This window comes from Gracilinanus agilis, chromosome 2, assembly GCF_016433145.1.
Source record: "Gracilinanus agilis isolate LMUSP501 chromosome 2, AgileGrace, whole genome shotgun sequence".
NCBI lineage: Eukaryota > Metazoa > Chordata > Mammalia > Didelphimorphia > Didelphidae > Gracilinanus > Gracilinanus agilis.
In genome coordinates, this window is record NC_058131.1 from 623,207,821 (window position 1) to 623,221,383 (window position 13,563).

A 13,563-nucleotide genomic window follows, 5' to 3' on the forward strand; every position below is an offset into this window, starting at 1 on the left:
TTTTCATTGGCCATTCTCAGAAAAGAACACTTTATTTTGACACAAAAGAGACTATTTGTCATTTAGCATCGTTCAGTGATAATCCAAGGGACAGAAAACATCATGGTCTTATGTGGATCAACATCATAGAAGTGATTAAAGAAATTTGTTTTCCTTTCTTCCCTATCTTCTGCAATGTCAATATTTATGAATAAGACTTTGGTTTGTTTTTCAGGAGTAAAGATGCCACCACCACCACCATCACCCCAAAAACACGGTCATACAGGATCCTCTCCGTTTTTGATGTTTTCATTCAATGCTGTTTGAACAATTATTAGTTTCATTTAGTTACCCTTCCTATTTATGTATTGTCTTTAAATATAATCATTAAGCAGTCAGGAAGGTGCAAATTCAAAGGAATCTTCTTCAAAAGTTGAAAATATTCATTGTATCTTGAATATTCCAACACTGGGATATTAGAACAAGAACTAGGGGACCAAAGTGATTGCATTTGGCTGGGTTATTGGTACCCCTTCAAGATAATTACACAACTAAAGAAAATATGTTTGTATATATATATATATATGTATGTATATCTCAAAAGCTAAAATTTCAGACAAACTGCCTGGAGAGTACTTCTATCTCTAATGCACATGCCACATTTATAAATATAGTGTGATTTGTTTCTGATAAGAGATGTATGGCAAAAAAAAGAGAAATCCAACCTTGGAGTCAGGAAAACCTTGTTTCAAGTAATTTGATTCATACCACTAGTTATGTGACTATCTGCAAGTCACAACTATTCAGTGCCATCAGGTAACTCATTAAGATTAAGTGACAGAGGGGCAGCTGGGTAGCTCAGTGGATTGAGAGCCAGGCATAGAGACGGGAGGTCCTAGGTTCAAATCCGGCCTCAGACACTTCCCAGCTGTGTGACCCTGAGCAAGTCACTTGACCCCCCATTGCCTACCCTTACCACTCTTCCAACTATAAGTCAATACACAGAAGTTAAGGGTTTAAAATTTTTAAAAAAAAAAATTTTTTTTTAATAAAAAAGATTAAGTGACAGAGCTACTGCCAATCTGATGGAGGTAAAGGGAAAACTCCACACTGGGAGTGTTCTAGTGCTAATAAAGCCAAACATCCTTAAAAAATTGTTAACAACTTAATGATTTGTATAAAACTAAGGGGAATATGAAAAGCGTCCTAGTAACGTGTTTTTGCACCCCACCCTATCCTCTTTGTAATAAAGTAATAACTTTTCCCGTCCCCCTACTTCTCAGAAAGAAAGTGCAGAGGCATGAAGTACATTGTGATTTTGTAATTTATTATAATAAAACTACATTTCTGTGCTTCTGACATGACATTTAACAGGCATAGAAATTAGCTAATGTTTCCAAATTGGTTTAGTTCACAGATTCGACAGTTATTTTTTACAATGTTTTCTATCCATATTTTTTACAATATTAATGTGGTGTTTTTCTGTACACAAACAGGCAAGTATTTTAAAAACTGCCAATAAGGCATTTCAGAGTTTGAGATATAAGAACGTCAAAAATTTCTTTCGAAATGTAATCATTAGTTTTTTTTAAAACTAAATTGCAAGATACCAAGTCTGCAGTTCCTAAAAAGAACCAAATTGATTTTTACACTCTAACTTTAGCAAATTAGAATTAGCAAAAATCAAAGAACAGGTTCCATCCTATCTCAATTCTAGAACTACTTGTTTGCAATAACCTGCTTCAGACATGTCAACCAATATTTACGTCTAGGTCCTCATTCTGAATCTAGCCATTTGCCCCAAATCAGAGCAATAGCTCTGAACTTCCAGTAGAGATCCTAGATCTTTGAGATGAACCACCCTTGACCTATCCTCCAAAAGAAAGGCTTTTCATTTTAGGAACCCAATATCACAGTAGTTTTCTGTGCTTATTAGCTTCAGGGGAAATATGTGTGTGTCTATATAGACATAGCTGTATTTATATACACACACACATTCACATTATATACCCATTATATGCAACACAATCACATAACATGCATGCAATTTACCTTTTGCTTCAGTTTTAATTTACTTTATCACTGATTTTTTTTAAATGTCTAAAATACAGTTAATTCTTTCCCAAACTGCTCATAATCTAAATTCACAGTAATTAAAATTCAGATAGTATTCTCCTCACCCGTCTCCATTCCCAAATCTATAAAGTACTTTCTGTTCTAATTCAACAGATTTCATTCTGTTTTGTTTTTAAGAAGGAAAGAAGTGATTCCTTCCCTGTTAGTCTGAATTACACAGGATATTTTCATTAAGAAGAGTGAAGTTTCATATTGCTTAAGCGGTCCTTCATTCACAGCCTCCCCCTAGAGGACATGCACTTCAGTTTCACATAAGTGCATGCGGTAGAGTAAACCAGAATAAAGTATTTACAAGCACCTAGTTTGTTTAGCCTTAAATGGAAGCCACCATCTTTAAGAAAGTATGCAGAAAATATCTCTATTAGCAAAGAGGATGCTTTGGCTATAGTCAAGTGGGATGGAGCTCTTCAAATGAACTAAAAATATTTCAGTAGCTGAGGCATTGAATAGTGCAATATTCTAAAACTTATCTCTGGTGTCAGTACATCTGCAGTAGTGTAACTTTGGTTGAGATTTTCTTCCTTAAAAAGTTTTCAAAGCACCTGTTAATAACAAAAAGCATGCATAATTATGCTCACAGTGAATTATAGTTAAGTGGCAAGATCATTTGCTGCACTTTCCAAAGCATTTCACTAGACTTCTACAAAAGACACGGGGAAGTTGGATCTAAATGTATCAACAGGAAACAAAAAGAGAAGTTGTTATTCATTCCTCAAAGCAGACTTGAATTTTACATAGCAGATCCCTACTGCAGTGGCTGTGCAGTGGACCTTCCTACATCAGCTCACCAGCAAACTACAATAAAGCTGGCAAAGTCTTAAATTGAAAATTAGGAGGTTAAAAAAAGGGGAAAGTTTCCTGGGTTTCTACCCCAAATCCCCTAAGAAGATTTTTTTTAAAAGGTCTGATTCCCAAGGTAATACAAAACCAAGAAAAAAGGAAGCTTCCCTAAGTATTTCTTCCAAGTGTAGTGTCCTACCCAATGTGGATGTGTTCATTCCTTGCTAACTTGGTTAATAAACTGGAATGTTAAAATATGAATTTTATCATCACATCCCCTAGAACAGAGGTTTGGAACAAAAGGAGACTGGAAGGAAGGTGCACACCCTTCAGATTAGTTTACTATCAAAATAACCACTTGCTTAGTTTTCCATAAAATTATTAAAGAATAACTTGTGATTTAACTTGAAATTTAACTATGAAGGATCACAAGATTATAGCATCACTGTTGGGCATTTTAAGTAAAAGGTTTTGTGTAATGCCAGTTAGTAATAGATCTCCAAAATTCCCTGATCTTTCAAGAGATATTATTAAATAGTGTTTAAAGCCAAAGTTATCAGTATTAACAAGTCTTGGTAAATTTTACATTAGATTTAAAAACATACACTACATTCACTGGGGAAAAAACTCTTAAATTCATAATACCAATGAAGATAATGAGCAGCAGTCCATTACAAAACATTTTAATGTCACATTATCCTTAAGGGAACATCAACATTAGTGCAATTAATGTACAATTATGCTGTCTCCTAACAAAATGGCACGTGCCCTTCACAAACAGACAGCCTTTCATAATTATTTGCCCACTATGTGGTCTCAATAACAATTCAACATGATAGGTTTTGGCATGTAGTTTCCCTGTAATTTTGAAGAACCATGGATTTTTCACAAAGCTAACTGTTGTCCATGCATGATTACTTCACAAAGCAGCTGAGTTACAAGGTAGTGGCTTCCCAGCCACAGCACCGTAGGCTCAGATCTCATCGCCTGACGAGAAGGCAAGTTAAGCTAAATCCATGGCTAGGTGGGAGTCTTCCAAGAAGCACCCAAATGCTATAGAAATAAATCAATGCTGGACAATTCAGTATGTGGCAATTTCCTTCATACTTCAGAAAGAAGTAAAAAGACACGATGCTATGCAAGGTGCACCCCTTGCGGATATAGATATAAAATAAGAGGTCCTGAACACTAATTGAATGATCAGTTGTATACTGTGGTCAATAAAACTCAATGGCACTTTTTGCAAAAGTGAAAGATACCTGGCCAGCTCCTTTTGAACTCTGACTACTTGATTTATTCCCTGCTATGTTATTTATAGTAATTTTAATTTCAGCTATTATTTCATTTCATGCAGCTCTATAACAACTTTTATATCAGACTCCTAAAGAAAACAACATTGATCCCAGGCTACAATTTGTATCAGCCCATTCAATTCTTAAAGAGCTTTCTGATGAAAGGTGCACATATGAAAAATTATATTATTCTATTTTTTTAGAGCGCGTAAAAAAGTGAGTGAATTGGATGATTTAAACTTATTTTTAAAAGCACTTAAATCCTGGTGGGTTTGCTGAAAGCACTATGTTTGCTAAACAAGCTCAGGGGCTTTTGCTTACCACTACATTTTTTTTTTTTTTTTTGCAAAACAACAGGAATTAGACCTTAAAAGTAGTTATTTAAAATGGAGCTATTCAATAAAATCCAAAATAATTTGCTGAGATTTCATTTTTAAGTCTACTGATTTTGATTTGCAAATTGAGGCTAAATCCAAGTGTTCGCTGTAGGTTATTATATTACTGAAGAAGGATTATCACAAATCCATGGATGGAAGAAGGCACTTGTCTTCCAGTAGATCCAGGCAGATAAGGTCCTACACATAATGGCACCTCCAACTGTTGGGCCAGTGAAATCCTGGAGACTGTGCTGGCCTCACCCTCCCCACCCCCTTTATTTTCCTTTTTAAGCAAAAGTGCTACCATTCTTCTATAATACAACAAAGCTTAAAATATATTCCAGTAGTTTCTGCCGGTTACACTGAGGTAGAAAAGTGTTGCTTAACTCCAAAATTGATATTCTCTTTTGTTTTGTCTCCTTGAAAACCTAAGAAAGAAGGAAACAGATCATGTTCAGTATCTCATTTTCTATCTCTATTCCACTCGGCCCTTGGAGCTCAGCCTCTTCAGTAACCACATAGACGCAAAAGTAAAGGGGATGTTAATCCTTGCTTTGAACACAAACAGTTTTGTGCCAGTCTATTACTTTGACTAAATTCAACTGAATTTATGAGCTATCTATTATGGAAAAATATTGTAACAGGTGCTAGGGATACAAGATGGAAATCCTTGTTCTTAAGAGGCTTTCATTTTGCATACACAGGTGTAACATTTTCTATCCATGTTTTTTACAATATTAATGTGATGTTTTTATGTACACAAACAGGCAAGTATTTTTTAAACTGTCATCAAGGCATTTCAGAGTTTGAGATATTAGAACAAGATCAAAAATGTAATCATTAGTTTCTTTTAAACTAAAATGCAAGGTACCAAGTCTGCAGTTCCTAAAACACTTTCAACTGTGAGTAAATAACCTTCAGAACAAAGCCTTGAAAATAATGGCTTAAAGCTTCAATAGATTTGGAGTCTATCTTCATTCACCCCTCACCTCTCACTGATTTTACACACAAAACATTGAATGGCACATGTATAATGTAAGGCCATATGGTAATACTCACTTAATAGAAATGACCATAATCTTATCTTAAAATTAAATGCAAAAATCAAATGTAATCACTAATTTAGACATTTTTTTCCCCTGTGGTGCCAAGTACATGTAGATTTGTTATTTACAAAAAGTCTTAGAAAAAGGATTTGAAATGAGCAAGATTATGGGCCAAAAAAACAGTCTATAAAATTGTCCTTACACATCATCATACACAAATGTCTGTCACCCTGAAAACGCATACATACCCCTACCCCCACCCAAAGCACTGCAGGGGTGGCTTAAGTGATAGCTATACCTAAATACATATAGAATGAAACTGAAAGTAATTTTCTCCAATATCAGAAATGGATACCTACCCCAATGTCCTTAAAGATTTTCACTGCATTCTTCACAAGACAGTATGTAGCACTCTCAGCTGTGTGTAAAAGAGGAATAAAGACACTGAGGTTAAGAGGCAACCATGGTATGATTGCATTTCCAGTATCAGCAGAAAGACTACATGGCAGAAAGGAGAGAGCCCAAGCCTACAGAGAGTAAGGAGATGAATTCTAGGTCTAGCTCTGCTGTCGTTTTCATCTTTCTTGACTAATTCATGCCTCTCCCTCTCTCTGGGATGCAAGTATGTTGGGGTAGATGTCTCTAAGGTCCATCTCTAAATCTAACAATCTAAAATCATATTCACAAATCAAAGTATAAAAGTTACTTTCCCCATTTCTATCGTCAACTTCACCCCCACATACACACTCAAAAAATGACTTGACATACCATATACAGCAACATTCCTTTCTGTTCTGGTTATTAAGTATTTATGTAACTTCTGCAGATACTCTGGTTCTGAAATCGGGCCACTAAAGTTATGGATGAAGATGGCAGCAGAGCTATAGGCCTCTAACAAAGGCCCAAGGAGCCTTTGCAAGAAGGTGAGGAATTGCTGGTGTTCTTTGGACTGGCTCACCTGAAAAATACAACAGAATAATTTATCATTAAAAATAATGCAAACTGAATCTCGAAGGAATATTCTTTGGATAACTATTTAAGATAATCAATGGAAAAAGAGATTAAATCTACAACACATCTTATTATCACTATTTTTTTAAAGTAAGTGATTTCTGTACAAACATTCAATAGAAATAATCAACACTGAAGTAGAACATACTAATGCTAAATAACTAGTAACAAGACCTTTGAAACCCGTACCCAAAGAGTGCCAACAGAGGCTATCCAAAATGGAACCTAAGCCAAGTTCCAGATTCATGACACATCCACCTCACTCACTACCTTCCTAGCTAGGCCCCTGGGGTCAGTCGGCTGGGGTTCATCAGGGGAAGAGATGTGAAATCAGTGCCTCTCATAAGTAATAATGTTGCAAGGACCAACCTGAATCCAGAAGACAGTAAGCTGATTGAGGGTAGCCATTTCATTTTTGTCATAGGCCCAGTGCAAAGCTGAATATGATGTATACTACAAGTGCTTTAAGAACTGTTTAATGAATAGAATTCAATTTGTTGCAACTACATTTTTTGAGCACTGAGTCTGTGTAAGGCAGTGTTCCAGAGACTGAGAGGAATTAAGATGACTCTGATAGGGATCCTTGCCTTCATAGAATTTATAATCTCTTGTATTTATTATACATGGATACAAATCAGAGTGTGGACATTCTTAGGAGACATAAAATGCTATGGGAATTCACAAAAGGATCACATATACCCTGGAGAACTGGGGAAAACCAATACCTAAAACAGGCAAAATCACACACACACACACACACACACACACACACACACACACACACGCACCCTTATATCAACAAAAAGATTTATACATACTAATCTCCCTGATTTTTCTAATCCTTATTTCCTTTACACCAATAAACAATGAAGTGAGATATTATTTTTAGTTGTACCAACATCACACTGTATAGCCAGCCTACAGAATTTTACACAAAAATACCTTTAGGTAGCAATCTCTCTGCTCTTCACCAAAATCACTATCCTCATCTTCTTCATCACTTCTCCAAGACAAAGGCTCAGGAAGTTTCTTCTCCCAGGACTGTTCAGTGAGACCAGGGCTAATGTCTTCTTGGTCATCTTGCTAAATTGGGGAAAAGTGTAGCAGTCAAACAGAGACCACTAATTAGGCATAGGCATACAATACAGAAAAAGGAAAGGACTGAAGGTTTGAGTTCCAGTTAATTCAACCTATATGTTGGTTGGTCCCTTTTGAATTTTTCTCTGATCCAGGCTACAAATCTCTTTTTGCTTTCCTATTTTGAAGCAGCTTCCTGGCTACTATCCAGTTCCTCCCTCAAATTCCTATGAAACACCAACCAAGAAGGTAAAATCAGAATTCTTAAATCAACACTGCCCCACAAAAGTGCTTGCCTACATTCACCTCAATATCCCTGAACGGAAATAACTTTGTATGAACTATAAAAAGAAAATCCACAGAGAAAAAGCACTAGAATTAAGGGGGCTTGGGACAGTAGGATTTTAGCTGGGACTTGAAGTCTGGTGGTAGAGAAGGAAGAAGAGAATTCTAGTTATGGAATGAAGTGAATCAAAATGCCCACATTCAGTAGATTGTCAAGGAACGGCAAAAGCACCAGTGTCACTGGATCAGAGTATGGGGGGAAGGTAGAAAAAGACATGAGAGGCAAGGGGAGTAGGGGGCAGATGATGAAGGACTAAAAAAGCCAAATGTCATTTTGTATTTTATCCTGGACATGCTAGGGAACCACTGGAGTTTCTTGAATAATGAGGTGAGATGATGGGGCCTGTACTTTAGGAAGACTGACTTGATATGAGACAATAACTAGTGAATATAGATCAGGTGAGGGTTCTATGAGGCTGGAACAAGCATGGATACATTTGTAAACACTAGGGAAGCAGCCAGCATATAGGGAGAGACTAGAAATAATAAGAGTGGGGATGCCAGAGGAGACAATCTACTAGAAAACATGGGATTGAATGGGATCACTTGTGCATGCAGAGCAGGCTATTTCTTCATGTGAGACAGGAGTAAAGGAGAAAATAGTTGCAGCAAGCCAGGAAGAAGAGAGGAAAGGATGCTCTTAGTAAATGGTCTCAGTTTTTTCAGTGTAATATGAACCAGATGAGAGGACAAGAGGGAAGCAATGAGAAAGGTCTGAAGAGGAATATGGTTTGAAAAAAGTGCCATGGGATAGTGAGTTAATTAGGGAGGCATCAAAAGATTTTCTTGCCACAGTAAGGGCCTAGTTAAGATCATGTTAACATAAATTTGTAATGGATCCAGTCAGGATTATTTAATTATTTTCTCTAATTTCACTCATCAGCATGTGAGTTGGTATAAAGGTAAAAGATGATGGGAATAATCCAAGGCTGAAGCTTGGCAGGGCAAGAGAAGCAACAAGATAAGTGAGGCAAGAGACAAGAGATAAAGATATAGCATAGAGTTGAGTTGGTTCAGTAAGAGGTCATGATGGAGAATGGAGGAGAGGATAGCCATTGCATAGTTGATAGCTTGGAAAAGAACTGAGGGTTCAAGGACTGAAGAGCGTGGTGAGGAAAAAGCCAAAATTTGTGGTGGTGGGACAGAAGGGAAGGCAGAATGACAACAGACTGTGGGCAGAAAAGAGAATTTCAGAATTTATGAACATGGAAGTGGTGCATTTGTAGATGATGGAAAAATCATATATCAATTCAGTGTGTAGTTGAGATAGGATGGAAACATAAGTCATGGAAAAATGAGTTAAAGTGAAGAACTAGAGGGTTAGAGTATTTGAGAGAATATCTACATATGTGTTGAAGTACCCTCTTATAAGGACAGGAGTTGGGGATGAAAGTATTGAATTCATTAAGGAAAGGAGGGGAATGTCCTTGAGATCAGTAGGTAGTAGCTACCAGAACCATTACTGGAGAAGTAGATATGGATTGACTGAACCTCAAGAGGAGAGGTAACTTAGTGATCAAACAAGTGACTACATTGTATATGCACGCATGAGATGTAAGATAAGTGGTCTAGAGATCACCCTGCCAGTCTCTAGTCTGCTAGGAGACTAGCTTATAGAATCTATACATGAAAATGAATGCTATATGATTAGACCATGGAAAAATACTGACAGCATTTTTAAGATTAAAACAGCTGTGTGTCCAAAATGCTATCTTTTTTTTTTTTTAAACCCTTAACTTCTTGTATTGGCTCCTTGGAGGTAGAGTGATAAGGGTGGGCAAAGGGGGTCAAGTGACTTGCCCAGGGTCACACAGCTGGGAAGTGTCTGAGGCCGGATTTGAATCTAGGACCTCCCGTCTCTAGGCCTGACTCTCAATCCACTGAGCTACCCACCTGCCCCCAAAAATGCTATCTTACCAACTACCTGTTTGTCTTTCCTCTCTGCACCTGCATAAAATCCCTTATAGGACCTGAACTTTGATATACAAATTGGCCAGTTCTAGGTAGTCACAAAAATCAGGGTTTAAATATCCTAATCTCAGAAAGATACTTTGGAACATACAATCTATATCCTATTACCTGCTGTCTCAGGAAAGGGGAAGAGGAGGAGAGAAGGGGAGAACATGGATTGTAAAATGTCAGAAACAATTTTTAAAACTGGAACTGTGTAATCTGGAAAAAATATAATAGTTTTTAAAAATATTTATGAAAAAATAGAAAAAGGAAAGGTATTTTAGAGTACATCTCCCTTCTAAAAAGGGAGTACATCCCTCCCCAAGAGCTTATCTCTCTTCCCCTAAAGTATGCCACTTCCAATGGACCAAGCCTTGTCATTTCAATGGACTACCTGAATAGATCCATTTCTCTGTGCTCCCCAACAGAGCACCCACCCTTTCATGAATTTTATTATAAATACATACATATTATGTTTGACTTGTATATTGGTCCCCTTCTCTCCAACTCCCCACACCACTCTTCTTTATTATTTGTCAATAAAGCTAAATGCTAAACAGACTACCATTGTTATAGCATATCATTCATTACATTCAAATTCATTAATAGGTTTGTTTTCCCCCAACAATCTCTGGCTAGCCAAAGGGCTTTTCTTTAAACGTAATCTAGTTCCCAGGTTAAGGACTTTTTCTTTTGACAGTCTCATTTCTAGTTCAGGCCTGAGCACTGTGAGTTCAGTCTTAGAAAACAAGGGTCAAAAGGGGAACCTCTGTCATTCCAGAAGATTCCCTTATGCAAAAGAATTATCACAAAACAACATAATATATTTGGACAGGCAGGTAGCAGAGAGGAGAGAGCTCCAGGTCTAGAATCAGGAGGACCTGGGTTCAAAACTGGCCATAGACACGTCCTAGCTACAGGACCACAGACAAGTCTTCATTTGCCCTTCTATCTTAGAATTGTTACTAACACAGAAAATAAGGGCTTAAAATAAATTAAAAATTTCTACAGGTCATGGATCAAATCAAGGTTATCTTACATACTATGCCCACCAAACCATGGACACTTTAATATTAACAATCTAAAGTTATTGCAGGCTAACATTTTCCATTTACATAATGCCCTTGGTAAAGAGATAATTTAGAAAGTAAATGGTGAGGACAAGAAACCAGATGCAAAAATAAAGAAAAATCATTAATCTTACCTCTGCTACCACAAGAATGCCATACTGTATAAACCTTCCCACTGCTTCATGACAAATTTGGTAAAATGTCTGGCAAGGCTGAAAAGAAAAACATTTTTTTTTTAATTTGGAAAATGTTATTTAATAAATTAATTTAGAGTACTTTTCCATGGTTACAAGATTTATATTCTTTCCCTCCCCTACATCTTCCACCTCCCATAGCCAACAAGCAATTCCACTGGGTTTTACATGTATCATTGATCAAGACCTATTTCCATATTATTGATATTTGCACTAGGATGATCATTTAGAGTCAATATCCCCAAGTATATCCTCATCAACCCATGTGATCAAGCAGTTGTTTTTCTTCAGTGTTTCTACTTCCACAGTTCTATCCCTGGATGCAGATAGCGTTCTTTCTCATAAGTCCCTCAGAGTTGTCCTGGGTCATTCATTGCCGCTAGAAGAGAAGTCCATTATATTTAATTGTACCACGGTGCATCAGTCTCTGTGTATAAAGTTCTCCTGGTTCTGTTCCTTTCACTCTGCATCAATTCCTGGAGGTCTTTCCAGTTCACATGGAATTCCTCCATTTCATTATTCCTTTGAGTACAATAGTATTCCATCACCAACAGATACCACAATTTGTTCAGCAATCCCACAAGTGAAGGGCATCACCTCATTTTCATTAGCGCAGCTATGAATATTTTTGTACAAGTCTTTTTATCTATGATCTCTTGGGGGTATAGACCCAGCAGTGGTATGGCTGGATCAAAGGGCAAGCAATCTTTTAGCACCCTTTGGGTATAGTTCCAAATTGCCATCCAGAATTGTTGGATCAATTCACAGCTCCACCAGCAAAGCATTAATGTCCCTATTTTGCCATATCCCTTCCAACATTTATTACTTTCCTTTGCTGTCATGTTAGCCAATCTGCTAGGTGTTAGGTGGCACCTCAGACTTGTTTTGATTTGCATTTCTCTAATTATAAAAGATTTAGAACATTTTTTCATGTGCTTATTAATAGTTTTGATTTCTTTATCTGAAAATTGCCTATTCATGTCCTTGCCCATTTATCAATTGGGGAACGGCTTGATTTTTTGTGCAATTGATTTAGCTCCTCATAAATTTGAGTAATTAGACCTTTGTCAGAGGTTTTTGTTGTAAAGATTTTTTCCCAATTTGTTGCTTCCCTTCTAATTTTGGTTGCATTGGTTTTGTTTGTACAAAACTTTTTTAATTTAATGTAATCAAAATTAATTATTTTACATTTTGTAATTTTTTCTAACTCTTGCTTGGTCTTAAAATCTTTCCTTTCCCAAAGATCTGACAAGTATACTATTTTGTGTTTGCCTAATTTACTTATAGTTTCCTTCTTTATATTCAAGTCATTCAACCATTCTGAGTTTATCTTGGTGTAGGAGGTGAGATGTTGATCTAAACCTAATCTCTCCCATATTGTTTTCCAATTTTCCCAGCATTTTTTGTTAAATAGTGGATTTTTGTCCCAAAAGCTGGGATCTTTGGGTTTATCATAGAATGTCTTACTGAGGTCACTTACCCCAAGTCTAATCCACTGATCCTCCCTTCTCTTTCTTAACCAGTACCATATTGTTTTGATGACCACTGCTTTATAGTATAGTTTAAGATCTGGTACTGTTAGGCCCCCTTCCTTCATATTTTTTTCATTATTTCCCTTGATATTCTTGATCTTTGTTCTTCCAAATGAACTCTGTTATAGTTTTTTCTAATTCAGTAAATTAATAGGCATGGCATTAAATAAGTAAATTAATTTGGGTAGGATTGTCATTTTTATTATGTTAGCTCATCCTCCCATGAACAATTAATAAGAAAAATATTTTAGAAGTGAATATTCTGAACGTTTTTCTCAGTATTTATCAAGTAGCTGACAAATATCTTTATGTTACTTATTGTTGCCAAAGTAAATTGTAATTTATTCCCAAATCAATTTTTTTTTCAGAATCTCTCCTTCCTCCATGAATGTAAGCTCTAAAAGAAGAGAAGACAGCATCTTGTTTAATTCTTCAGGTTATCATCTCCCATGGAACCAAGTGTACCTAGGTTGTGACTAAAAGGATCAGACTAAAGAGCTGCTTGGAATTAACATAGCCATCATTTTCTTTGGTTTAAGGACCTTGTCTTAGAAAATATCATCTTAAACATAAAGTGGTTACATGCCACATATGGATAGGGAAAAGAAGCCATCTCCAGCCTAGAGGTTATATATAATTCCCCATCACCCATCCTTTGCTGCCTTGCCTCAAATGACATACAAGAAATCAGGTACCACTACCCTAGGAATTTTCCAATATGATGCTCCATCTCTTATATAAGAAAAGGATATAAGAAGATAAAATATATTC

General features: G+C 36.5%; 1 protein-coding gene across 1 annotated transcript in view; it reads right to left on the minus strand.

Moving 5' to 3' along the window:
- Positions 1-1,285: 1,285 nt before the first annotated feature.
- Positions 1,286-13,563, minus strand: part of GPAM (glycerol-3-phosphate acyltransferase, mitochondrial) — a 51,125-nt gene continuing 38,847 nt past the window's right edge. Inside the window, exons 18-22 of the mRNA XM_044665574.1 lie at positions 11,201-11,278; positions 7,564-7,704; positions 6,379-6,568; positions 5,970-6,028; positions 1,286-4,992 (exon numbers count right to left, since the gene is read on the minus strand). Coding sequence (XP_044521509.1) covers positions 4,876-4,992; positions 5,970-6,028; positions 6,379-6,568; positions 7,564-7,704; positions 11,201-11,278 — 585 coding nt within the window. The 3' untranslated portion in view covers positions 1,286-4,875. The remainder of the gene's footprint in view (positions 4,993-5,969; positions 6,029-6,378; positions 6,569-7,563; positions 7,705-11,200; positions 11,279-13,563) is intronic.